The 27,314-nt window shown below is 42.8% G+C and overlaps 3 protein-coding genes across 5 annotated transcripts; 2 read left to right on the top strand and 1 right to left on the bottom strand.

The window, feature by feature from the left end:
* The first annotated feature begins 5 nt into the window (after nt 1–5).
* ppm1ka (protein phosphatase, Mg2+/Mn2+ dependent 1Ka) lies at nt 6–6,907 on the top strand. The gene is made up of 9 exons (XM_069172222.1): nt 6–230; nt 2,189–2,362; nt 2,605–2,781; nt 3,191–3,363; nt 3,448–3,548; nt 3,720–3,885; nt 5,206–5,350; nt 5,479–5,613; nt 5,812–6,907. The coding sequence occupies exons 2-9, from the start codon at nt 2,252–2,254 to the stop codon at nt 5,941–5,943; spliced, it is 1,140 nt and encodes a 379-aa protein (XP_069028323.1). The 5' UTR covers nt 6–230; nt 2,189–2,251; the 3' UTR covers nt 5,944–6,907.
* Nucleotides 6,908–6,995: 88 nt separating this feature from the next.
* On the top strand, nt 6,996–26,980 carry LOC138211991 (broad substrate specificity ATP-binding cassette transporter ABCG2-like). Of its 3 annotated transcripts, none has more exons than XM_069172218.1 (20): nt 6,996–7,255; nt 7,554–7,677; nt 9,030–9,117; nt 9,208–9,338; nt 12,067–12,126; nt 12,542–12,656; nt 12,782–12,934; nt 13,281–13,438; nt 14,283–14,385; nt 14,518–14,566; nt 14,656–14,754; nt 20,532–20,636; nt 21,266–21,411; nt 21,686–21,768; nt 22,012–22,101; nt 22,506–22,630; nt 23,263–23,417; nt 23,614–23,703; nt 23,932–24,032; nt 26,460–26,980. In XM_069172218.1, the coding sequence occupies exons 3-20, from the start codon at nt 9,061–9,063 to the stop codon at nt 26,605–26,607; spliced, it is 1,968 nt and encodes a 655-aa protein (XP_069028319.1). In that variant the 5' UTR covers nt 6,996–7,255; nt 7,554–7,677; nt 9,030–9,060; the 3' UTR covers nt 26,608–26,980. The 3 variants fall into 3 exon arrangements, with proteins under 3 accessions (XP_069028319.1, XP_069028317.1, XP_069028318.1); XM_069172216.1 differs by having other exon boundaries at nt 7,473–7,677; XM_069172217.1 differs by having other exon boundaries at nt 6,996–7,677; nt 9,002–9,117.
* Nucleotides 15,512–17,711, bottom strand: LOC138211993 (tripartite motif-containing protein 16-like). Its single transcript, XM_069172219.1, has one exon. The coding sequence runs from the start codon at nt 17,573–17,575 to the stop codon at nt 15,881–15,883; it is 1,695 nt and encodes a 564-aa protein (XP_069028320.1). The 5' UTR covers nt 17,576–17,711; the 3' UTR covers nt 15,512–15,880.
* Nucleotides 26,981–27,314: the final 334 nt, after the last annotated feature.

Below are 27,314 nucleotides of genomic sequence, written 5' to 3'. Positions count from 1 at the left end.
TCAAACCCTGGCATGCCCCCCCACGGGTCGGTGCTGGTGTCAGAGACTCTCCTGTTCTGATTGGACGGGTGGCTCAGTTAAAAACCCCTCCAGGACGCCCCCCCCCCCTCCCCCAGCTCTACAGCCACAGCTTGAGGGTGACTGACAGCTCCAGGCAGAACTTTGGACACCTGTTGCCACGGAGACAGCTCCAGGCGGGAAAATCCCCAGAAGAAGGAAACAGAAAAAAGGTGAATTTTTGCCACCGCCATTTTGGTTTTCTGTCACTTTGTGTAAAATTTTTATTTTTTTTATTTTTATTTTTTATACTGACGATAGACATACAAGTTTATAGTGATTTAAAATATCTCTTCTATGGTATAGTAATAATATTAGTACTGTATTTTCAGTTGATATGAGTTTGAGTGTTGCTATTCTAATTATATTTGTAGGCTTAATGGGTTTTTAAAACGTTTTACTTAAGCGACACCTCAGATTCAAGCTGTTTTGTAACTTTACTCATCGTTTAAACTCAAATAAATGGTTTTGGTTGGTTGGTGAGTGAAAAATAATGAGCTACTCTTTCAATATTGCAGTAATTGTCTTTAATGGCAAAAAATAGAAAACACAAATCTCCACTTACCTTGCCTCTTAAATGTGAAGATTTTTTTTTTTTTTTTTTTTTTTCATTTTAAACTGAAGATTGTTGGGCTTTGAACGGCTGAGGACATCAACCTGCTCTGAGAAGTTATAATTAAAAAAAGTTAAATTTTTTAAAATATTTATTAGATTAATATCTGTAATAGTCACAAGACAATATCAAAAATAATAAAATATATATAAAAAAAATACAATATCTATAAATACTTCTTAAGTTTACCGTTATCCTGAATTTGCAAACTGTCATTCTTCTTAATTCACTCGTGTGCATTGTTATATTTTGTCAACAAGTGTTGACGTGTGTTGCGGTGTGTACACCCTGTTCTGAAATGTGCCACATCGTCTGAAGGTCACGATTTAAACCTCGCTGGCTGCCAAGTTTCAATCCAAATAACATCGCAGCTTCATTTTCTCCAACGGCGTCACAAAATCACAAGGAAACGGAGGACGGAGGACAGGTGATGACGTCAGCACCCGTCAAACGGCATTTCTGTGTTTGCTTTTTTTTGGTTCTAGATGGTAGTCCTTCAAAATAAAATATCTAGAAGTCTGAAAACTCAAACAAACGCGCATAAAATTGTAGATTTAGAGTTTTTGTTTGCAGTATCTTCAGAGTTCGGCCCATAGTGAACTGTAATGAATCGGACACCAAGTGCTGCATAAACACAACAAGAGTCGCAGGGCTATTTGTGGCAAACACACCTACAGTATATTCAGAGAAATGGAAAGGAACGGAAACATAATCCTCATAAATGTCAATAAGGCACCGCCCTCCTCCTCTTCCTCACTCTTCGTATCAGCGACATTTAAATAACTGACCCCGAAAAGCCCCAAAATATTAAAAATATTACTTTTCTTTCAGGTTTCTTGCTTTAATTAAAGAGGCAATGATGCAATAAATTAGTAATTTGCTACAAGACATTATTCACTAAACCAAAGTACTCAAGTACTGATGAACAAATTTATACTTCAGTGTTTTTATCGTATACCTTTTTTATATTTCATTATATGTCAGAAGGTAATATCGTTGTTTTTACCGTATTCATACTCAGATAAATGTAGTGGAGTACTTGTACTTTACAGATTAACATGGTTACTCGAGTTTATTAAATATGTTACATTAATAATTGATAATACTTGATTCTTACAAGGGCATTTGTATACTTTTTTTATGTACTTCCTGCCCTTGACTGCGATGGAGTATTTTATTGTAGAAGTAATTCTTCCGTGTGAACGGCGCCCTCTTGTGGCATTCACGATGTCGGAACTCGAGTTGTGGTCGCTTCTAGTTGCCTAGCAACAGTTCTACGACTTAACCACTTGGACGCCACGGTGCACACGACTTCCCACGTCGTAAATAAATCAGTGTACAACCGCATCGATGATTAGTTAACTTCAATTTGTTGAGTAGACACGTTAAACATTTGAAACAGTTTAGTTATTTTCTCCTTTCGCATGTCACTGTAAATCAAGTATTTATTTTTTGTATTTGTTGGTCAGACGTTATATTTGTATCCTAATGTTTTTCGTTCTTTCTGTTTTCACTCAGAAATCCGCCACCGGGTGCTTCGAGCTCTTGTGAAACCTCCGCAGCTGTGAAAGCCGTCCGGCCATGTCGTCTGCGATGCTGTTCAACCTGCTGCGTCGCGGTCGCTCCGCCGCCGGCAGACAAACCTGCCTCGTCCTACGATCCTCGTCGGAAACCTCCACGCCGTCCGGAAAGGTGAATCCGTGCTGTACATGCGTACTTCTTTTAACGGAGCCGTGAAGTGCTGCTTTTTAAAGATTGAATTTTAGGAACCGCTCAACTACATTTAGCGTCTTATTGCCGAACCGCACCGTCATTTGAAGGAAGTTTTACACTTAATTTGGTGACCATAGATGTGGTCATCTATCGGCTACCGTCCGTCATCTTGGCACACACAACGTCTCGATCGTTGTCTGAATCTCGTTATTTGTCTGCAGGTGGGCGGGGCATGGTTGGGGGTGGTTGGCGTGCGGCGGGTCAGCGGGCCGGGACGCTTCGACAGCGACGGCACCGGTCGGCCGGTGACCTGGGACTCATTCGGTATTTGGGACAACCGGATAGAAGAACCGATTCTGCTGCCCTCCAGTATCAGATATGGAAAACCCATTCCACAGGTCAGTGGGAGGAGGACTGGACGGACGGGTGAATAAAAGGACGATGGAGGGGTTGGATGGGTAAAAAAAAAAAAGGGATGTATTGATTGCTCACTGCTTCCCTCTAGAGATCGAGCACAGCTGTGTTAGACTGATGATCTGCAAGCTTCTCCTGCAGAGTTTGAACTGCACCTTGTTTTTCGTTTGTACAAATATTTGCGTTGGATTTGCGTTGTCCTAATCAGTAAAACGGAAATCTAATAAACTCAATTAAAAACATGAGAAACTTGGAACAAATAGATCAATATTACAAGAATTAAAGAGTGAATTGATGCCTGAACAGATGATTCATGGATTTTTAAAAAGAAGGCGTGAATAAAAGCAACTAATCAATCAATGCGTTCTGTTCTGTGGACTTCGTCTCCTTCAGGTCAGTCTGTCTCGGGTCGGTTGCACGTCCGTCTTGGGTCTCAGGAAGCAGAACGAGGACCGCCTCCGTGTCTCCCGTATCCATGACAACGTGCTGTACTTCGCCGTGTTCGACGGCCACGGCGGCCCACTCGCCGCCGACTACTGCTACACCTTCATGGAGAAATTCATCAGGTGGAAACTCGTAAATATGAGAATTATCAATAATTTACCACTAATAATAATAATAACAATAATAATAGTAATGTTTTGGTGCAGAGACGCTTTGGAGGAGGACGATGATCTGGAGAAAGTTTTGAAGAAAGCGTTTTTAGATGCTGACAAGGCGCTACACACATATCTCAGCTACTTCAACGATGGTGAGACTTGTAGAAATGTATTTTATTCCGTCGTGTATTTCGTGGGAAACTCCTGAGATTAAACATCGCAGCCATCACAGATTAAAGCAGGATGATGGACTGAACTGAAGTCAGTTTTTTAGTGACTTCCTTTTCAGCATTTTGAACTATAATACAAAAAATTCTCCCCAGCTTCTTTCCTGACAGCCGGCACCACGGCAACGGTTGCCGTGCTACGTGACGGCGTGGAGCTGGTGGTCGGTAGCGTCGGTGACAGCCGGGCGATGTTGTGCAGAAAGGGACGAGTCAAAAAGATGACGAAAGACCACACGCCTGACTGCAAGGACGAGAGACAGCGGTACGACTCCTTCTACTACTGCTCTGATTAATACTACTTTTACTGCAGTAACTACAACAGTACTTTTAATATTTTACATACTGTGAGTCGTAGTGTTTTAGACATTATCAAATAAAAAAATCATGAATAAATACAAACAAAATGTGCACATAACCACAAATGTGCAAAATGATGTCATCGGCATAAAAGCAGTGCTGAGTGGGGAAATAAATATGACTTATACACAGACTAAACAGCTAGGGGTCTGATGGAGGTCCTTGAGGGACACCTTTATAAGTTAAAATCAGTAATACAATAAACTGTGATCTGCTTTGCACCTGTTGTAAAGTGAAGATAAGACTCGTTAGATTGCAGGCGTGTTTGTTTTGAGAGTCCAGTTAGCAGCTTAACAGCGATGCATTCATGAACTGCTTTGTTTTAAAGTCCTTCAGGGAACTAAACATCACCAGGGAGGACAGTCACTGCATTGTTCATTCATTGGATTCATTTTTGTTGTTGTTCCTCTTCGGAGCAAAGAATCATGAAGGGTTGAAGCCAGACCTGTTATATACTGATGATATTTTAATAATAGAGATTTTGGGAGAGATTTGGTCGTAAATCACTGAAAGTCCAAAGGTAGATCTGGACCTGAGTAAACTGCAGCAGGAGGGTTCGGGTTTCCCGGCAGCAGGTCGTTGGGTATAAATACACTCGGCAGTATGTTGGACTGCTGGACATCGAGGACACCCCTGCACTCGGGAGGTTGATCCGGGCTGCCGGTAGACAGGGTTGAGTTCCCCCACAGCCTGAAGCAGCTGCTGTTATGTAACAGAGGAGCGAAGCTATGTTTAACTCTGGACATCATCCAAACACATGACAACCCTTCAGCGTTGAGTTCCTGAGAGGGAAACGCCGACATAAGTCAAAGACCTCAGTTGTCCTTAAATGTCACTAATTTTGATCCGGTTGCAAACGTTTCATTTGCCCCCCCCCCCCACTCACACACACACACACACACACCCTCAAAACATTTTGATGTCACAGAGATGTTGACCTTTGACTTTTTGGATTTAAAATGTCATCATTTAATCATTTTACCCTGTTAGACATGTGTGGCAAGTTTTGTCAAAATGTGCGCTTTAAATCTCTTCAGTTATGGCCACAACCTGTTTCTTGAGGTGACCTTTGACCTTCTACCACCAAACTCTAATCAGCTCATCGTTGAGTCCAAGTGGACGTTTGTGCCAAATTAGAAGGATCTGTGGGAAATCGCTGCACTTCTTAGTCACTAAAACCTGCAGACTCTCCGGACGACAACTGAACCTTCGTGTTTCTGTTCAGGATCCAGAGCTTCGGCGGTTTCTTGACGTGGAACAGCGTCGGTCAGGCCAACGTTAACGGCCGGCTCGCCATGACTCGCAGCATCGGGGACTTCCACCTGAAAACCAGCGGCGTCATCGCAGAGCCGGATACACGGCGACTCACCGTGAGTCCTGCAGGGTCGTCTGACCTCTGACCTTTTCGCCCGGTGGAATCAGTCGGACTTTGAATGCCAGACTTTGGGAGTGACTTGTAACGGCGGATTTATAGGAAGTGATCTGTCCGCCTCTGCAGGTTCAACACGCCAACGACTCCTTCTTGGCTCTGACCACAGATGGCATCAACTTCCTGCTGAGCGACCAGGAGATCTGTGACGTCATCAGCCAGTGCCAAGACCCCACAGAGGCTGCTGACATCATCGCTCAGCAGGTAGCTAAACCTTCTCGTTTTATCTTCTGGCAATTTTATGGCAAAAAAAAAAAAAAAAAAATGTGAAAATGACATCGCGACATGACATTTTTGAGAAAAAGACGCTGCAAAATTACACATTTTTCATCACGACAATCACAACAAAAAACAAAAAACGTCCACAAAGTCGCAGATAGCTCTAAATGAGGTGTTTTCCAGGCGCTGCAGTACGGCTCGGAGGACAACGCCACCGTCGTGGTCGTGCCGTTCGGAGCCTGGGGGAGGCAGCAGAGCTCCTCCACCGTCTACAGCATGAGCAGGAGCTTCACGTCGAGCGGGAGATGGGCGTAGACCACCAAACCCAAACCCTTCACGCAGCTCAGGAACCATCGGGACTCCGGGGACCCGAGTCCTTCACTTTCACCCGAGTTCATCCGAAGACGTTCTGAACGTAGGAATAACTTCCCCTCGACAACAGTGTACATAGTGTGTATAATAATATATGATGTACATACGCAGAGGTTTGCTGCAGCGCTTGTACAGTTTTAGAGAAAACACTTGTTCGCTCCGCGTGCCGTGTATTTTTTTTCCTCCAAACTTTCCGTTGTTTAAACGTCAAACCGTGCACGCTACTTTTATCAGTGAAGGAAAATGTTAAAAGTGGTTTTTAAATAACTTTATTGTAAACACTAGATTGCATTAGAAGGAGGTTTGGAAGACATTTGTCTTAATTCCAGAAAGCCGTTAGCGCTTCTAAACGTCTGACTTCATAAATTTGAAGCTTAAAAGATGCTGAATAATTTAAGAGCTACATTTATACAATACAGACTTTAGTTTACAAATAAAAACGTTTTGAAGTTTTAGCTCAGAAAGAGTAGCTAAGAAAATTGCTAAATTAAAGAATATTTATTAAAATGCATTCTCAGACAAATGTGATGAATATTCATTTGAATTTACAACATTTTCAGCATTCGCTCTTTTTTTTTATCGCCAGATAAAGTGAAATCATGAAATCGTTTCTTTTTACCATCCAAAATATTTAACGTTATCTTTAAAGAGGAGTTCTCGGTTGTCTGTTCTGCTGCAGGATTTTTTTCTCTCTTGCCGAGTATTTCAACATTTGCTGCCCTCTTTGGTCCAAGAGACAACAGATGAGGTTCAAGGTTTCAGAGTAAAACATCTGTAACTCTGTCAGATATCATCTGATCTGTGCTGATAAACATGACACCGAATCCCCTCTCAGCTCCAGACTTCTGACCTTTGACCTTTAATGCCCGGGTACAGGGAAGAATAAAGTTTGACGAGTAAAACTTCACTTTGTTTCTCTGTTTTCTACTGACGTTGCTTTTCAGATTTAGTTCATTTTCCCTGTCGACATCCCCGACAAGTCAAGACAAAGTTTGGATCTATTTTGTTATTGAAATATAATATATTTATTTATGACATATATATATATATATTAATAATATATTATTGGCTGCAGTATTTGTGTTTACTGTAATTTACCAGTAACTAACGCCCACCTGATGCTGCGACCCTTGACCTTTGAGCTGGTCCACCCTGTTGGGTCTCTGCAGTGCTGCTTTTACAGGCTGAAGTTGGCTGCAGCTGAGACGTGCAGTACTGCGGAGCGACCAGCAGGGGGAGTTGCTGCCCTTCACAAGTAAAATAAACAAAAAGCTTCAGTACACTTTTTAAACATTGTAATTCAAATTTCATTTTTATCTCAAACTTTATTTAAGATCCTGTGGAACAAGAGATCTTTTTTTTTGCAGATTTAAGAGCCCAAAACGTCGTAAACGTGATAATAAGCTTGTGATATAAATGTGACTATGAAAATGGCCATTTTGCATAATTAATCAAATATTTTTCCCTTTAAGTGCACATTGGACATACTTTACACTGACGTATTGAAGTGCAGGATTTCACCACCAGTCATACAGACTGCCGCCCCTCTTTAGCACGCCTTCAGTCATTAAAACTGGGCTTACCAAACACACGCCGAGTCTCCCGGTCAGAGTCCTCTGGTCGGGTTTGGATGTCCGTCAGCTGCTGCTCTCATCGGCTTATTTCTGACTCCAGCAGGTGAGATCATCTCTTTGTTCTTACTGTTAGTGTTTCAGTAGTTGATTTGATTTTGTTTTTATAAAGATCATTTTAAAGTTTGCTTCTTTAGATGAATTTATTTCAGGTCGAGCTTAAAATGACTACAGCTGAAAAGGGGAAATCAAAATTTAGTTTGGCTGCTTCTGAGTTCGACAGATTTGACCTCATCAGCAGTTATTCAGGAAACGTTTCAGTGCAAAAGGCTGAAGGCCAGATGTTACTAAGAGCTGCTGACTGTCCAGATCATTTTGAAATGACCAGTTTTGCTGTTAAGGAAAACAAAATCCAATCATCGAGTCCTTTTACTGGCCGTTCTGGAGCGTTTGATTATATGATGTGGGTTTTTTTTGTGTTGCATTGCAGACGTTGAGATTTTTACAACTTCTTATCTTAGATCACATTTGACCTTCGAAACAGCAGAAACGTGACGTACTTTCCATCAGATTACATTTTTGTTTTGCAGGGTAGTCACGGTATACTGGAATATTATCACTGAAATGGAATTATAATGTCATTTCTTTCTGTCATAACACTGTTCAGAGGAGATTTCTGCTTTCCAGCATAACAGTATGTTTTGCTTTTGCGATAGAAAAAAAATCTCAAGAGAAAACATTTTATTTTCAACAGCATTTCCACAAATCTTTTTATTTTTTTCAATTAATTATTTTAGTATTAATTACTGCTCCTCTATATTATTGTGTCTTGTTTTGCTGAATATTGCTGTCAATTTCTTTAATGTTTAATTGGTTTATTGTTTTAAGTCGAGTTAAAAGAAGGCCTTTACGTACCCAAATCCACCAAAGCAGGACAAAGCAGCTACCGTTAGCGAGTGGAGTTTCTAACATGACCTGTAACTCTACAACATAAAGAATATTTTGTTTACTTTACAGAACATATTGTGATTGTCACAGTAATTAAACTACAAATTATGGATCTACCAAACAAAAACAAAACATTTAAATGTTACTTGCAATTAATGTTTAAACGTATTTTAAACGAATTAGAGATTTTAAGATTTTTGATTAATATCTGCATTTGGTTTTCTTGTCCGTGACTTTGTGTCCTGTCATGTCTTTACCTGCTCCCATGTACTGGGTGACAGTTCATTGGTCCATACTGGTCATGTGACCACTGACCAACACACATAAGGAACAGCACAAAGGCAGCTTATTTGTACCTGATGAAGGCCTCAGAGGCTGGAACCTGTTGGCATGAGTTTTTACTCTGATTGAACAGCCATGACTGATTACAGGCTTTTTAATTAATCATCCTCTGGAGCGATGCAGATTTTCAACTCCAGAAGTTTTTGTTGTTGTAAAACTTTCCTCCAGTGTTCTGCGTTCAGGAGGGGAGAGTTGAAGGATGTCACGCAGCCGAGTGAAGATGGAGGCCGGGCTCAACGGAGCCTCCAAACACCAGGTACCTTCCTGATGCTGACGGTGCACATTTCAGAGATGTTCGTGATCCCGTGTTGTTGTTTTGCGGGGGGGTGAATGAACTGGATTTCAGTCTGCAGGTTCGGCTCTTCAAGGGCAGGGTGCCACCGTCAGCTTCCACAATATTCACTACAAGGTGAAACAGGGAGGAGGCTGTTTCTGCTGGAAGAAGGCTACGACCAAAGACATCCTCATTGACCTCAGGTGAGTGCACAGCTGTGTCTAAAACTACGGCTCTGGGGCCCAGAATGGGTCACTTAGCATCTTTTTTTGAAACACTGTGTTTGTATGCTTAAATTTAGACAAACTTCTGAATGTTAATGAATAGTTAAAGGACGGGATGAGTAAAAACCTGTCTGACGAAGTACATAATATATATATTATTGATTATAATAATAATCAGCCTGAAGGAGCATTAAAGTCATTATTTCTAATTTGCCTACACAGTTTGGCGAGAAGCTTTCAAACTTATATAATTTTTTTCCAGCCTTTTCCGTATTTACTTCTCAAAAATCTTCCAGAATTAATCTCAATGCAAGACATTTTTAATTTATTCGTCCTATAAACAAATCCTGGCAATTCCATTAAAATCCCATTTGCAGCATTTTAAATGCTGGCGTGACATCTGCACATCCATTTCCAGAAAGCCTTTCCTCCACGGTCCTGAACACAAAGACTCGGCAGCAGGACTCAGGTGACTGAATGTCTGACTCTGACTTCAGTAAACCGAGGCTGCACGATCAATACGTGTGCGGTTATTGTGTGTTTTGTTTGTGTACGTGCCGATCAGGAGCCTACCTGGGGGGCAAACGAGACCCAGGCAGGCCTCCGATCAAACACTCCCACATGTTTGGAGGCGAAGGAAGGAAGTTCGCTTTGTGGTTCCCTCTGCGACACACACACACACACACACACACACACACACACACACACACACACACACACACACACACACACACACACACACACACACACACACACACACACACACACACACACACTCACACACACACACACACAAGAAGCTTGTGAGAAGACAATGACTCCGAGCTTAAACCAACAAACAGGTCTAGTGGCAGGATGCCGGACTGCCTCAACACCTTTGAAGCTGGACTCGGTGTTAAATTCGCAGAAATGTGTCGGATTCTAGTAACCTGAAGAAATGTAGATAAACACTGTTGAGGTAAGAATAAAAGCAAGTGATTTGAAATCTACAAGTTACGATCAAAATGTTCAAGGAACGTTCCTGTTGTGCACGAAAGGAGCGCGGAGCAGGAGGACGTTGAACGGAAGTAAAGACTCGAAGTTACGTCTTTTAATTTTTTTTTAGATTTTAGATTTTATACACTTTATTAATCCCCGAGGGGAAATTTCTTCACTACAGCATGAACATCAGCACCACACGTTTTTGTGACTTCTGGTACGTCAACATTTTTAGGATCACGAGCAGTTCAGGTGGTTTTGCAGCGAATGTTTTCCCCCTCAGACGCCTCAGAAGGTCCCAGTGGAACTCGGTGTTGACAGTCTGACTCTGGGGGACGAATTCACAGTGACACGACCACCGCCAAGTGTTTGACCCAAAATCTGATGTCTGTGATCTTTGGCCCCTCAGGCAACGCTGCTTTAAGGAAAGCCATGATTCTGTGGTGGAAATCACTGCATGGGCTCAGGAACACTCGGCTGTAAACCCAAATGTTGACCCAAAATCTGATGTTTGTCTGCTCCAGTTTCAGGTTTCCATGGTGACATCACTAATGTTCAGGTACCAGAGGTCACGTTAACGTGAGGAACTCAGTGATGATGTTGAACTCTGAACACTTCCTGATGGAGGTCGTAACTTCCTGCTGCTCCGTGTGCAGCACCGTGCTGCGTTCAGGAACAGACTCTGATTCTTTGATGGCATCTTGTACAGATGTCCACTTTTGTGGATGGAACGATGGATTAATGCCAAATTTTCTACGGATATTCGTGGTTCCCAGCGGATGTACCCCTGTACCTTTGGTGACTCTATCTTTTCAGCTTACTAAATTGTGAGGTTAGCATATCGAGGATTTGAGTAAAATGTTTTTCCAGTTCAACTCGCTGTTGGTCCACCGTTATTAGAACTCACCAAGAAGTCCCGTTTGTTCACGTCGCGTGCCGTAAACACCCGACGACAAACTTTTGCAGTCTGCGCTTATTTTCTGTTATGAAAGGTGCGATTGTGTCAAAGTGCGGTGTTACCTGCAGTTTACAGTGGCTGGTATCTCCAGTATTTTACTGTTCAGTGTTTAATCATTAAGAGTTGAAAGTGGTTTCAGTCTGCTTCTTGCCCTCACAGTCTATAGCATGTAAAACTTTACCATCATTTATGATGCTGTGCGTAAAGATCTCACTGACGACTTCACTGGGTTTAAATGGTGTCAAATTCTTCTTCAAACATTGAAACACCGGTTTATACTAAATAAAGTTCACAAGCACGTTTTAGGTTTTTTCATTACGGGATGATGACCGAAGAAACAGCCTCAATGAGCCTCCTACACGTGTTATCACAACGAGGCGGTGAGTTAAATGATTGGTTTGTAGTTTAATTATGAATTGGTGACTTCGGATGGGACTTTTGTTTTTTTCTGTAATGATTGAGTCAAAAATTATTTTCTAAATTACCCCAGTTGTTCTTTTAGTCTAATTTGAGTTGCCCAAATCTTGAACCATGTGTAATCTTTCACAGAAATAAATGAGGGATTGACGTAAAGCAACAGGGAAATAAAGGAAGCGCCATCGTACAGAACAAAACTACTGCGTCGCGGTTACAGTGGATGAAATGTGCTGAACGAGCGAAGTGACGGACTTCGGAAAGTCCTCATCCCTGAAAAAAAAAAAAATCACAAAATATCAACTGAAAATTCTTCACATTTCTCCACTAATATTTTCTGTCTCTCTTCTGTCTCAGCGGGATCATGAAGCCGGGTCTGAACTGCATCATGGGAGCGACAGGAAGCGGCAAGTCATCGTGAGTGTTTGTTAAAACAACGAATGGATCATGAACAAACATCCAAACACTGGTCAGGTCTCCGTTTTAACTTTAGTGCAAAATGTAACAAACATTTCTAGAAAATTGGCAGATAAAAATCTGAATGAAAGTAGTTCAACGAGATGAACAGATGGTGGCGCTGATTCTGATGCGGACTAGCTAGCGCTACGTACAAGTTATCAGACGGGCTACATTACAATGCTCGTCTTTGAAGTGACGCCGAACCCTCCAGGAGAGAAAAGACCATTTTTAGCCTCTGGACGCCTTTTCTGATGTCGATTGATTGGTGAACACTTTATGATGAAGTTGATGCGTTAGAGAGCCTCCTCTGAGCCGACAGTTTAAACCTGCCCTGAAGATGGAGCCCGTGACTGGAGGTGGTTTTTCGTTTTAGGTTTCTGGATGTTTTGGCAGCCAGAAAGGACCCCGCCGGTTTGTCCGGAGAAGTCCTGATCGACGGAGCTCCTCAGCCTCCCAACTTCAAGTGTCTGTCTGGATACGTGGTGCAGGTGGGTGAAACGGGCCGGAGGGCAGGAAGAGACGACCCGCAACAATAAGACCAAAGCTGTTCTACTCCGACGTTTCATTGTTTTTAGAAAAACAGAAATTTAAACGTTGTCCTTCCTGCCTGCAGGACGACGTGGTGATGGGAACTCTGACGGTCAGAGAAAACTTCAGCTTCTCGGCGGCGCTGCGTCTCCCGTCGACCGTCACTCAGGAGGAGAAAGAAAGGAAAGTCAACAAACTGATTGGGGAGCTGGGCCTGGGCCGGGTGGCCGACTCCCGGGTGAGAACAGAGGGAGGGCGAAAGAGTTGGCACAAAGACACACCGATAAAAAGAAAGAAAGAGTGAAAGTCAAATCATGAAAGAGTCACAGCAAAGGGAAAGGAAACAACCAAAATGAAAAAAATGGCATCAATTAATTCAGAAATGACAAAATACAATCGAGACGTATGCAAATTTCAGGATGTAGCAAAGAGAACAAAGCAGAAGAGTGACTTGTTCAAAAAAAGAAAGCAAATTAAAGACAAACACAAAGAAAAGTAATGAGGGAAGGAAACAGGCAAGAAAGGATGGAAATGCTGAATGAAAGGAAAGAAGCGTGAAGTCTGAGTCGGCGGTGTTTGTGCAGGTGGGAACTCAGCTGATTCGCGGGATCTCCGGCGGCGAGAGAAAGAGGACAAACATTGGCATGGAGCTGATCATCGACCCGCCCGTCCTCTTCCTGGACGAACCCACCAGAGGCCTCGACGCCAGCACGGCCAACTCTGTGCTGCTGCTGCTCAAGAGGTGAACGCTGTTGGTGCTGCTGACGTCAGGCAGCTTCAACTCCTCCCTAATAATAATAATAATAATAATAACAATAATAATAAACAACCTGGTTTCAACCCAGACAACCAAACCCTGTCTGAACCTTCGAACATCCTTTGAACGTTTCTCCCAAAGTGGACCAAAATGTTGTCACACCTTTTTTTCCCTAAAAGATTTGTATATTTTATGAATAATGAGAATGTTTGTGTCCTTTTTCTTTCAAGAGGAAGCAGCTAAAGTATTTTAGATTATGTATTATTATACACTATATACATAGTACATTGTAAGACAACATAGCCTGAAAATAATGTCACGTAAGAATTGCTGTTAAGATTTGAAACACTGTTTTTGTAGTCCAAGAAGAGGTTAGATCATATTTAGTTTCAAGAAAATGTTGTTGTAGCAGGATTGTGCTACCGTGTGGGTCCTGAACACAGACTGAGTCACAGAGTTTTAGTTCAATCGGGCAAATCCAGCTCTCCCTGCGCTCTCCTGCCGTGCCTCCGAGCGCCGGTTCAGTCGCTGCCCCCCCCCCCCCCCCCACTCCTCCAGGTCCTGCTCACTTATAAGGGCGAGACAATCTGACATGATTTGGCTCAGCTGGGCTAATTATCCTCTTCCCGGTACCGTTCCCGGCACCGTTCCCTGAACTACTCCTCCACTCACTCCCCTCTGCAGCTGAGCTGAAACCACACCCCGCCACCACAGTTGTATATATATATATTTTTTTTTTTTTTTTTCTTTACGGCCTGAAATTAGCAATTTTCACTCGCTAACAGGACATTAGGTTTAATCCGTGTTTTTTTCTTGCTGTTTTTTGCAGGATGGCGAATCACGGTCGCACCATCATCCTCTCCATCCACCAGCCTCGATACTCCATCTACCGCCTGTTCGACAGTCTCACCCTGCTTGTCAACGGCAAACAGGTCGCTCACGAGCGCTGCTTAGTGGAATACTTTTAACATTATCACCTGATTTACTTCAGTCTTTATCTGGGGAAAAAACAAAACAGCATTTATGGTGTTAATTCCTGTTTTGTCTTTAAATGCAACGACCAGGTTTACCACGGCCCGGCGCAGAGAGCGCTGCAGTACTTCTCAGACATCGGTAAGAACGCCGGGTGAAGCTCAATCCAACATGACACGACAGGACGTAAAGGTGACGTTTGTAAGTCGGTTTGGACTCTTACTTCCCAGGATACACCTGTGAGCCTCACAACAACCCCGCAGACTTCTTCCTGGACGTCATCAACGGAGACTCGACCGCCGTCGCCCTCAGCAGCGAGGACGCAGAAGGTGCGTGAGTTCCTTCTTATGGACATAAAAGGCAGCGGGGAAAAAGTCCTCGTAGTAGAAGTCAAAATAGAATTACTTCATTAGAAAAAAAACATTGATGGAAACTATCAGTTTTATGTTATTATCACTGGACAGTTGTTATTGATGAACCAACCCTCAAATGAATGCTTCGTCTAGCTGACGCTGTGAAGGACCAGGCAGGGGAAGTCATTAACTCACATCAAACGGCCTCTTTTCAGAGCAAATTATAAAAAAATGACAAAAATTTGTTGTTGACCTTTATAATATTTTGCGAAGTTTAGCAGAATTTCTGTTTTTTTCTTCATGGATGAATATTTACTCAGGTCAGATGTTACTATTGTTCTATCAAACCCAAATCAATAAGGACAGTAATCAATAATCACAGCCTGCTTACTGCAGTGGAGCGTGGCTGGACAGATGACACAGTTCTGATTCAGGACAAACTAAAGACTTTCAGAGCCTCCACCAGCTGCAGAGACCCTGTGACACAAAATCCGACACCTCGTCCTCATCAGCCTCGGAAACATCTTCACCTGCAGAGCTGTTGTCATCAAACCCTCCAATATCAAAGACAAATGCTGTTCTGCACTAAACCTGTCGCCCAGGTGCTGCGGCATCATCTTACCATGAAGGTAAACCAAACAGACTCACCTCTCTGGCGTTGAGTCGAGTTTCTGCATCGTGAGACAACACTGCCCCCATCAGGTCAAACTAGAAATTACAACATTACCCTGTATACTTTTTTACCAGCATGCTTTTAATGAAAAAATGCAACCGTACACTTTTTAGAGAATCATAAAGAACAAAAAAAACAATAATGATTTTAATCATTTAACATTTTAACCCGAGAACATTAATGACAAAATAGTTTTATCTGAAATCAAACAAATATTACTGAATCATTTAAAGGGCAGACAGATGTTCATGATGTTCTTGAGCAGCGAGAGTTTCCAGGAAGGAGCGCCGCATCAACAAAACAAGAAGCGATAAGATGTCCAAGCAGCAGCTATGAAGACGGACCGACAGCTGATCTCTGTGCAGTGAAGGAAACACTGAAATACACATTTTAACCAGCGGTTCCTGAAATCACTGAAATCACTGCAGTCTATTTGACTTTAATGAACTCTGCATTGTCTCCATAACTCAATGTCCCAAGTCCAGCGTGGAGCGGCTGAGTGAAGGAGGTCTGGACACTGTGGAGGAGAGTCATGGTTTTAGAGACGCTGTAGAAAGACAGAATACCTGCTGGGTGATCCAGGTACACTCCAAACCTGTAGGACCACGGACCTGAGACCTCAGTACGGACATTGTTGTGGTAAAATATATAACTGTCTGTTTTACAAAATAATGACCAAGATTTGTCATTGAATCCAAAATTCTCTTCTCTGCTGGTGTTCTTGTATGCGACTGCTACATTAACTCCTCTTCCGCTCCTCTCCACCTCCCAGTAACAACGTCCAGTCAGACTCTCTCTACTCAGGACCTGAAAACGCCGATGAGCAAATCTGTTTCGATGATCAGAACAAGAATGTTCTTGATTCACTGACGTTACTTTTCTGTTCCCTTCAGATAATAACAGATTTCTGTGTGCTGTGTTTGGATCCAGAGTGATTTCTCGTGAATATCTTAAGAATCCAGCTCTGGTCTTTGGTTCTGGTCCTGACAGTAAAACGTCCACTTCACTAACAGTCTCTGAGATGTTTGTCCGTCCGTCCCTCAGAGCGTCCTGTAGTAAATCTCTGGTCTGTGACACAGCTGCTGTCACTTCCTTAAAGTAGGTGAGAGGCCGAGTGTTGCTGCTGGATGAGTGTGTGGACTCTCCGAGTGCTGACAGTGAGGAGAAGCTCTGCAGGAACTCGTGATCCTCCGTGTGTGAGAGCTTCTCCAGCTCGCCGTCTTTCCTCTTCAGCTCAGCGACCTCCTGCTGCAGCTTCTCCTGAAGCTCTCTGACTCGACTCACTTCGGTTTCCTGCTGAGATCTGATCTCCTGCTTCACATCTCCTTTTGTTTCCTGGAAGAGACTCATCATCTGGGTGAAGATCTCCTCGCTGTGCTCCACTGCATCATCAGCGGAGGCGTTGATGTCCTCCACCTCCTGCTGAAGCAGCTGCTCATCTTCCTCTTGCTTCTTGATTCTCTGCTGGAGGTTTCGTCGACTCCCCTCGAGCTCCTTCTGCTTCTCCGTCCTTTCTGCTGCAGCTGAGACGGTGTCGTGGTCTTTATGTTCCTCCATTAAACAGAGAGAACAGATAATCTGCCGATCGGTGCGGCAGAAGATCTTCATCACCTCATCGTGACGAGAGCAGATGTTCTCCTGGAGCTTCTTGGAGGGGTCGGCCAGCTTGTGTTTCTTGAATGGAGGTGCACCACAGTGAGGGTGGAGGTGATTTTCACAATAAGAAGCTGGACAGACATCACAGGCCACATCTTCAGGTCCAGCATAGCAGTGATCATCAGGAGCAGCTCCGAGTCCAGTCTTCTTCACCTCCTCCACTAAAGCTGTCAACATGGTGTTTTTTACCAGGACAGGCCTCGGTGTGAACGTCTTCCTGCACTGAGGACAGCTGTAGACTCCCGTCCCGTCCTCTTCATCCCAGTGGTCTTTATTACACTTCATACAGTAGCTGTGACCACAGGAAAGAGTCACCGGATCCTTCAGTAGATCCAGACAGATGGAACAGGAGAAGGTTTCTCGGTCCAGCTGAACTCCTTTCTGCTCCATTTTATCTCTCAGCAGCAGCGACTGAGAGTTTCTGTTCCGTAGAAGTGAAACTAGTCTGAGCTCTGATCTACAAATCATGTGTCTGTGCAGTGAACGGAGCGCTGACTCATCATCATGTTGGTTCCACCCATGTTCAGACTGCAGATCTGAGGGGAGGGAACAAGGAAGTGTGTTTCAGAGCAGGAAGAGGAGGGAGCGGTTATCAGGCTCCGACTTGTTCCAGGAAGACGAGCAGCTGGTTCTGAGTTTAACCCTTCGTTCACAGCAGAGCTCATTTAAAAACGTCTGCTCTGTTTTTAGGTGGTGCGTTTCAATTCAATTCAATTCAATTTTATTTATATAGCGCCAAATCACAACACGGTTATTTCATGGCACTTAACACATTAAAGTCCTTTACAGCAAGACTTTACAATATTATACAGAGAAACCCAACAATTCAACAATTCAACAATTCAACAATTCCCACATAAGCTTGGAGGGAAAAACTCTTCTTTAAGGGAGAAAAACCTCCAACAGAGGGAAGAAAAACTCCTTTTAACAGGAAGAAACCTCCGACAGAACCAGGATCAGAGGTGGGCGGAGCATCTGTTAACAGAACCAGGCTCAGAGGTGGGCGGAGCATCTGTTAACAGAACCAGGCTCAGAGGTGGGCGGAGCATCTGTTAACAGAACCAGGTTCAGAGGTGGGCGGAGCATCTGTTAACAGAACCAGGTTCAGAGGTGGGCGGAGCATCTGTTAACAGAACCAGGATCAGAGGTGGGCGGAGCATCTGTTAACAGAACCAGACTCAGAGGTGGGCGGAGCATCTGCCTCGACCGGTTGGGGTGAGAGGAGAGCAGAGAGAGAAAAGGACAGCATAGAGATAGAAGAGAAGAACTGTTGGTGGAGACGACAAGCGCAGAGCAGAGACATGCAGCTCCACGACAGGACATCTGGAAAAGAAAGAAGAGAAACTACACGAGTGAAGGAACTGAATGGAGACAACAGATAATAAGAAGAAACTATGGGAGAGAAGAAGATGGTGAGGTATGAGTCAGTTAAAGAGTAGGAGGAAAGAAAAGAAGCTCAGCATGTAATGAGGTCCCCCAGCAGCCTCGGCCTATAACAGCATAACTAAGGGTTGGTTCAGGTCTACCTGAGCCAGCCCTAACTATAGGCTTTATCAAGAAGGAACGTTCTGAGTCTAATCTTAAAGCTAGAGAGGGTTTCTGCCCCTCCAACACAAACTGGGAGCTGGTTCCACAGGGGAGGAGCCTGAAAACTGAAGCTCCGCCTCCCATTCTACTTCTGGAAACTCTAGGAACCACAAGTAGACCAGCATACTGAGAGAGAAGTGTTCTGCTAGGATTATATGGTTCTATAAGATCTCTAAGATATGATGGAGCCTGGTCATGTAGAGCTTTGTAAGTCATCAAGAGAATTTTAAACTCTATTCTTGATTTCACAGGAAGCCAGTGAAGAGAAGATAAAACTGGAGAAATATGATCTCTCTTGATAAATCCCGTCAGTACTCTTGCTGCAGCATTTTGGATCAGCTGCAGGTTTTTAATGAGTAATTTGGACATCCTAACAGCAAGGAATTACAATAATCTAGTCAAGAAATAACAAACACATGAATGAGTTTTTCTGCATCACGCTGAGGAAGGATTTTCCTGATTTTATTAATATTACGTAGATGAAAGAAGGCAGTTCTGGAGATTTGCTTTATATGGTGTCTAAAGGACAAATCCTCATCAAAGATGACTCCAAGGTTCCTCACAGTTTTGCTGGAGGCCAAGACAACGTCATCTAGAGTAACTAAGTGATTACAGAAAGAGTTTCTGAGGTGTTTAGGACCAAGTACAAGAACTTCTGTTTTGTCTGAATTTAGAAGCAGGAAGTTTTTGGTCATCCAGGCCTTTATGTCTTTTAGACAGGCTTCAAGTTTTACTAACTGATTAGTTTCATCTGGTTTTATAGAAAGATATAGCTGAGTGTCATCTGCATAACAATGGAAGTTGATGCAGTGCTTCCTGATGACATCTCCTAATGGAAGCATGTACAAAGTAAAAAGTATTGGGCCTAACACTGAGCCTTGTGGAACTCCATAACTAACTCTTGTTTGTCTGGAAGACTCATTGTTGACATGGACAAACTGGAATCTATCTGATAAGTAGGATTTGAACCAGTCTGATGCAGTTCCTTTAATCCTCGTAACGTCTTCTAATCTCTGTAATAAAATCGTATGATCAATCGTATCAAAAGCAGCACTGAGGTCCAGAAGAACAAGTACAGAGACGAGTCCATTATCTGAGGCTAACAAAAGGTCATTAGTAACTTTCACCAGAGCTGTTTCTGTGCTATGATGAACTCTAAAGACTGAACATCTTCAAACAGATCATTCCTTTGTAAATAATCACAAAGTTGATTTGCAACAACTTTTTCAAGGATTTAAGAAATAAACGTCAGGTTGTAAATTGGTCTGTAGTTTCCTAAAACAGCTGATCAAGAGTCGGCTTTTTAAGTAAAGGTTGAATTACAGCCACTTTAAAAGCCTGCGGTACATAGCCGGTTACAATAGATAGGTTGATCTGATCTAATATGGAAGTATTAATTAAAGGGAAGACTTCCTGAAAAAGTTTAGTCTGTCTCTGGTTCCAGAGATTCTCCCCAATTCAACATTTTACTGACGACAACAACTCAAATACAGTCAACGATAAACAGAAAGTAAACACTGCTGCAGAAGTAAACTGTAAAACTGGACTGACTGAGTTGAGGAGCTTCAATCTGCACTGCAGCCTTTTAGCAGGATGATGGCGCCCTCTTGTGTTGTAACTTGTTAACCCGCAAGAAGACGAGGACTGTCACTGATGGGCTGCAGGGCACAAAAGGTCAACCTCCATTGAAAGGATGAAATAAATAGTAGATCTTGGGCAACAAAAAGTTAAAAAAAACTCTCCCCCTTCAATGGCCGCCCAGCTCTCCAGTAACTTCCATTCGGTCCATACACTTGGACCTGTCCAGATGTTTCTGAATGCCTCTTTCTTTGTCCAGATCCAGATTCCAGCGCACTGTCAATGTCCAGAAGAGGGATCGAGGACAAACTGGTGGAGGAGTACAAGAACTGCCACGACTTCAAACAGACCAAAGCAGATCTGGGTGGGTACGAAAAGGTCACCGGGTCGATCGTCTTACGTGTCTGAATGTCCGAAACTGCTTCAGACATTGAAACGTTTACATTAAATGCTCTTACGAAGTGCCCATAGTAAAGCTTTCAGAGATTCTTGAAACAAAAAAAAACTAAGTTTAAATTGAATTAATGCGTCGACATTTGAATTTTAGGTTTAATTTTCTAGTACCCTGGAAAAACGCTTCCTCAACAGGAAGTTTTATAACAGCTCGCAAGTAACGAGGAATCTCTTTAGATTTGGGAGCCAAAACAAACTGCAACATATCATTAGAAATAAAGAAGGAATAAGTGTTGGAAATGCCAAAAATCGTACTCTAAAATTAAACATGAGTTCCAGTGGTGGAGTCTGATTGGCAGGTGAAGCCCAGGGGCTCACGGGGTTGGTGGTGCCCAATGTCAGGGTAAGAGAAAGGACAATACAAACAACCAGAGATGCAATACGACCTCCAAAGACACAACAAAATGAATTATCCACCATTACTATTCCTTTACAGGCAACATAACGAGCAGCAACGTAAACTGAGAGCTTCACTTCAGACAGAAATGACACTTTATTATTCGACATTTTAAAACCTTTTCCACTTTCTGTCTCTCCCAGAAAGAATAGTTCAGGGAAAGAAGATGGCCGCCTCCGCTGCCTCCAGAACCATCACCTACAGCACCAGTTTCATGACACAGTTCAAATGGGTTCTGAAGAGGACGTTCCGCAACCTCATGCTCAACCCTCAGACCTCCATCGCTCAGGTAGGAACGCCGAGCACGCTTGAGTTGGTTAACTGCTCTGCAGAAGTTCAAACTTCATGTCAATAAAACACGCTTCACGTTTCTTTCTAAAGTCACTTGAGCACCATCTAGTGGCTTTAAAAGGAACTGCAGCATCAGAAACTCAGTTTTATTTTTTCTGTCGCCATCACAAAATGATTTGGTGTATTTGTCTAAATATTGAAACGTTCCTTGAACATATGGAGCCGTTCACTACAGCTACTTCCATTGATTACTGTGACTTCCTTTTGTTTAGGTTGCAGTAACGGCGTTCCTCGCTGTGGTTGTCGGAGCCATCTTCTTTGATGTCAAGGAGGATCAGAGTGGAATACAGAACAGGTGTTTTACTCTTTTCTATTGTAGTTCAGCAACTGCTGCAGTAGAGTTAGTCAGTGGCATGCTTGCGTATATAACTGGAGCAGCAGATGTAACTGCAATAAGATACTGTATCTGCAGTAAAAGTGTCAGTTTTGTTCATGAGCTGTGAAGTTTTTCAGTGTAAAAATGTTAAATTACAATAAGTTTTGTCGCATTCTCGTGTGAGAATTTTGGATCTGATTGTTTACTGGGTCGTGTTTTCAGGGTCGGCGCTCTCTTCTTCATCACTGTGAATCAGTGTTTCAGCTCGCTGTCGTCGGCTGAACTCTTCATCTCAGAGAGGAAACTCTTCATGTGGGTCCAACATGTACTTTTGATATTTTTTTACTAACTACTAACACAATAAATGCAAAAAAGTGAAAAATGTACATTCTTGTACTGAAACTGTCTATTTTGCTTCATTTTTATTTAGAACTTTTAAATCTTTCATAGACTTTATCTCACCTCATCAGACTTTTAAGTTGGGTTTTTATTTTACAAATTGAAAAATTGGAGAAATTAATATGTGCAAATTTTTCCGAATGTTTTCTTCCCATGAATGATTGCGGTTTTATTAATTTGAACAAGACTAACAATAAAATGTAGTGGTGGAAATAATAACGATGATTGCCGTGCAAAAAGATAGTTGCAGGTTGCAATTAAGGTTTTTCCAGAGTTCGTAGTAATAAAACTTTCAGTTTTTTTTTCTCTCTCGGCAGTCACGAGTATATCAGCGGCTACTACAGGTTGTCTGTCTACTTCCTGAGTAAGATCCTGTCTGACATCATCACGCTGAGGACCATCCCCGCCATCGTCTTCAGCTGCGTGGCGTACTTCATGATCGGTGGGTAGCAGACATAACAAGGTTTTTATTTATCTACTAATCATGAGGCAGAAAGTTCTATTTTAATAAATGCTAAATTGTTGAAGTCAGTTTATCAAGGAAAAATAGACTGTTGGTCACATTTTCTGACATTATTTATTGATTCTTTGAAAATATAATTGACAGATTAATCAACATTGATTAAGACTCATTTACCAAGTTTAAAACTCGGCCCTTTTTGTTTTGCAGTGTATATTTCCATTTCAGTTTATTTCATTCTCAATATATCTGAAAAGTTTTTATAGTTTCTTTAATTATAAATGGTTTGTGTTTCTAAAATTCAGATTGTTTAGTGTTGCTTCGCTCTGAAATCAGATGCAATATTAAGCTTCATTTGAGGATAAATATATGCTTCTTTTTTTTTTTAGATACAAATAAAAACATCTCTACTTGCACTGCTACTTTTATTTTCCGTTTTCCTTTTTTAGTCATTAAATAATATACTTGGATTACTTTTCCAAAGAAATGCTCGCAATTTGTACATTGTTGCTTATAATTATAACCTCGGTTCTTTTATGTCTGTCTGTGTGTGTGTGTGTGTGTGTGTGTGTGTGTGTGTGTGTGTGTGTGTGTGTGTGTGTGTGTGTGTGCAGGTTTAAAGCCCACCGCCGGGGCCTTCTTCTTCTTCATGTTGACCGTGACTCTGGTCGCCTACACATCCACCGCCATGGCTCTGGCCATCTCAGCCGACCAGTCGGTGGTGGCCATCGCCAACATCTTCATGACCATCGCCTCCGTCTTCATGATGGTGCTGCGCACACACACATCAACACACACCAGTTACAAACACTTACACAAGCTGTCGCATTGTGGTTCTGGAAGTAGCCGTCCCAATGAAGCTGGAGTAGGCAGTGCTCTTTGGGGTCGTTGGTCAAAACCTCCATAATCACTTCATTTATTAATAGATTTGACCATCTCACCTGCTTCTCTGTCCTCTTCTGTAGATCTTTGCAGGTTTGCTGGTGAATCTTCCGTCCATCGTCAGCTGGCTCGCCTGGTTAAAATATCTCAGTATACCCAGATATGGTCTCAGTGTATGTACACACACCATCACCTCTACATTCAGATAACACACTCTAGTCTATGAACCTTTTTGAAGAATTCTTTTGTGTCTGTAGCACTTTTTAGTCAAATAAACCATAAACTCTCTTCCGTGGTGTTCATATTCAGTAAAAACATCTGAAGAATCTTCCTGTACTTTGAAGAATGTGTTTTTAAAGCTGTGGGATTATATGCATGTTGTTTTCTCTGCTTCTCTTCAGGCCCTGCAGGCTAACGAGTTCACTGGGCTGAACTTCTGCGGCAGGTTAAACATCAGCATCGCTGGACCTGCGCAAGAAGCTCTGACACCCACACTAACCAAGTACAGAAACTAATGATGAGATGGAACTGCTTTAAAAGTATGACGAGGTCACATGTCAAAAGAGAACAGCAGGTGCTACAGTTTGTGTCACAGTGATGGCTCCCCCCTCTGGACAGCATCGCACATTACATCCACACATATTTGTTAGTTAAACAAATGCTTGACTAAAAAGGGAACCAGTTACTATTCTAGTTAATTAGAGTGGTAGTCCGTTAGTTTGGTAGTTAGTTGGTTTCTTACTTTGATAAATTGTGAAGATGTAAGTGGTTTAAAAAGTGAACATGCTAGTTAACTGGTTGCTGATGTGGAAGTCTTGCCAGTTTGCTGGTTAGTCAGATAAACAGGTAAAGATGGTTCCTTCTTTTTTGTGGAAATAATCAATTACAAATGGTGACACTTATTACTTACCTACCTGCTTAGTTTAAGTCTGAGTGATTACTTATTTACATAAAGATGTGACCAAATTAGTTAGTTAGTTATTAAGTCAATTACCTACTTAAGCTGTCAGTAAGATGGTTGGTTACATGTTAGTGATTTTCGTGCTTATTTAGTTATGTAAAAGGAGAGCATGACTGGTTGCTTCACGAATGAGCTCCCCAGCTTGTTAACTAGTTAAAAGGTTAAAAAAAAATAAAGGGAACACTTAAACAACATCCTAGATCTCAATGAATGAAATATTCCAGTTGAAAATCTTGATTCATTACATAGTGGAATGTGTTGAGAACAAAATAACATCAGAATGATCAATGGAAATCAGAATCATTATCCATGGAGGTCTGGATTCAGAATCATACTCCAAATAAAAGTGGACAAATCAGATCACAGGCTGATCCAACTTCTGTGGAGATTCCTGAAGACAAGTCCAAATGAGTCTCAGTAGTGTGTGTCCTCCACGTGCCTGTATCACTCCCTACAACACCTGGGCATGCTCCTGATGAGACCACGGATGTTCTCCTGAGGGATCTCCTCCCAGACCTGGATCAAAGCATCGGTCCACTCCCGGACAGTCTGCGGTGGACGTGGCGTCGGCGGACGGAACGAGATGCGATGTCCCGGATGTGCTGGATTGGATTCAGGTCTGGGGGACGGGCGGGCCGGTCCGTAGCATCAATGCCTTCATCGTGCAGGAACTGCTGACACACTCCAGCCACATGAGGCCGAGCATTGTCCTGCATCAGAAGAACCCAGGACCCGCTGCACCAGCAGATGGTCTTCAACGGGTCTGAGGATCTCATCCCGGGACCTGATGGCAGTCAGGGTACCTCTGGCTAGCACACGGAGGGCTGCGCTGCCCTCCGAAGAAACGCCTCCCCAGACCGTCACTGACCCGCCGCCGACCCGGTCCCGCTGGAGGATGTTGCAGGCAGCAGAACGTTCTCCACGGCGTCTCCAGACTCCGTCACGTCTGTCACATGCTCAGTGGGAACCTGCTCTCATCCGTGAAGACCACAGGGCGCCGACGGAGAAGCTGCCAATCTCGGTGTTCTCCGGTAAAGTCCGGTCGCCCCGCACGGTGTTGGGCTGTAAGGACAGACCCCACTTGTGGACGTCGGGTCCTCGTACCGCCCTCATGGAGTCTGTTTCTGACAGTTTGAGCAGAAACATGCACATTAGTGGCCTGCTGGAGGTCATTTTGTAGGGCTCTGGCAGCGCTCCTCCTGTTCCTCCTTGCACAAAGGAGCAGATAGCGGTCCCGCTGCCGGGTTGTTGTCCTCCTACGTCCCCCTCCACGTCTCCTGGTGGACCGGCCCGTCTCCCGGTATGTCCTCCGTCCTCTTGACACTGTGCTGACAGACACAGCAAACCTTCTTGCCACAGTGTGCATTGATGTGCCATCCTGGATGAGCTGCACTACCTGAACAACTTCTGTGGGTTGGAGACACCTCATGCTCCCTCTAGTGGTGAGGACACTGGCAAAATGCAAAAGGGACCAACAATCATCCAGAAAGGACGAGGACAGAGAAACGGTCTGTGGTCACCACCTGCAGAACCGTTCCTTTATAGGGTTGTCTTGATAATTGCCTCATTTCCACCTGTTTGTTCCATTTGTACAACAGCAGGTGAAACTGATCCTCAATCAGTGTTGATCCTAACTGGACAGCTTGATTTCACAGAAGTGGGATTGATTGGAGTTACATTGAGTTTTGAAGTGTTCCCTTTATTTTCTTCAGCAGTGTATGTTAGTAGCTCGGTGGTTAGTTACCTAACCAGCCTGTGTTTACTGTCTAACTGTGTGTTAGTTACTCGTTGAACCTGCCACTCAGATCGTTGGATTAACATCCATGTATTTACACAGATAAATTACTCAGGCAGTTGATAACATTATCAGACTGTGCATTTATTTGGTTGATCGGTCCATCAGCATGTTGAAGGCTGTAATCAGCTGAGTGGTTTGGTTGAAGAGGAACCTTTGTTTTGTGTTTCCAGTTGCACCGGGGAAGCTTTTCTGTTGGAGCAGGGCGTCGATTACTCCACCTGGGGCCGCTGGCAGAACCATGTGGCTCTGAGCGCCATGACCATCTGCTTCCTCATCATCGCTTACCTCAAACTGCGCTTCATCAGGAAGTTCACCTAGACCTTCATCATCATCATCATCATCATTATCATCACTATAGTAACATAATCCAAAACTCTGCAGCTCAGGACTGTGGTGGTCCATCGTTCTGCAGATATGATTTTTAGGTTCAGTTTTGCATTTACAGTAGTTTCAATTAATAAACAGTAAGATCTGTAATACTGCTGATTTGTTCATAAAATTATGGTTCTTGTTCATGAAGGTTGTTATAAAGACATTATTGATTATTTTCCCCTCCTTACTAACACTGTAGCACTTACCTGTATCAACTCATCATAAACTGTATCCTAATTTTTGCACTTTAAAATTCAGTCACTCAAATTCAAAAATGTAATATTTATGAATTTTTACAAAATAAAATACTGAATTTACATTTGGAATCTCTGTTCTGCACATTTTTTAAGTCCCCGCCACTTCTTTAAAAATATATCTTCCAGTCAGATTAGAGATTGTTTTGAGGGCTCATGCAAACACCTGCTTAATTGGTACTAAACACGAAGCACAGCTGAAGCTGATGGGAATGTTATAATAGTTTTACAGGTATTTGGTCGTAAACCAAAGAACAAATACAATTTTTGAGCTGATGATGGCGTTAGTGAGAAAAACTTAAGGCATCACCAAAGTTATTCAAATGAATCCAGAGGGGAACATGAAGTTTCAGGGAAATCCTTTCATGTGTCGTCAGTACATTTTACTCAAAACCATAA

This window comes from Embiotoca jacksoni, unplaced genomic scaffold (genome assembly GCF_022577435.1).
Source record: "Embiotoca jacksoni isolate LCO1_2020_lvr unplaced genomic scaffold, fEmbJac1.0.p SCAF_51, whole genome shotgun sequence".
In the NCBI taxonomy this organism is placed as follows: Eukaryota; Metazoa; Chordata; class Actinopteri; family Embiotocidae; genus Embiotoca; species Embiotoca jacksoni.
This window is presented reverse-complemented; position numbering and strand designations above follow the sequence as displayed.

What these genes read in the sequence shown, in the direction of transcription:
- ppm1ka (XM_069172222.1), top strand. Translation starts at nt 2,252, where the DNA reads ATGTCGTCTGCGATGCTGTTCAACCTGCTGCGTCGCGGTCGCTCCGCC. An exon ending in ATGGAAAACCCATTCCACAG is followed by an intron (nt 2,782 to 3,190) that starts GTCAGTGGGAGG and finishes CGTCTCCTTCAG; the next exon opens with GTCAGTCTGTCTCGGGTCGG. An exon ending in CGGATACACGGCGACTCACC is followed by an intron (nt 5,351 to 5,478) that starts GTGAGTCCTGCA and finishes CCGCCTCTGCAG; the next exon opens with GTTCAACACGCCAACGACTC.
- LOC138211991 (XM_069172218.1), top strand. Translation starts at nt 9,061, where the DNA reads ATGTCACGCAGCCGAGTGAAGATGGAGGCCGGGCTCAACGGAGCCTCC. An exon ending in TGTCTGGATACGTGGTGCAG is followed by an intron (nt 12,657 to 12,781) that starts GTGGGTGAAACG and finishes TCCTGCCTGCAG; the next exon opens with GACGACGTGGTGATGGGAAC. An exon ending in ACAGACCAAAGCAGATCTGG is followed by an intron (nt 20,637 to 21,265) that starts GTGGGTACGAAA and finishes TGTCTCTCCCAG; the next exon opens with AAAGAATAGTTCAGGGAAAG.
- LOC138211993 (XM_069172219.1), bottom strand. Translation starts at nt 17,575, where the DNA reads ATGATTTGTAGATCAGAGCTCAGACTAGTTTCACTTCTACGGAACAGA.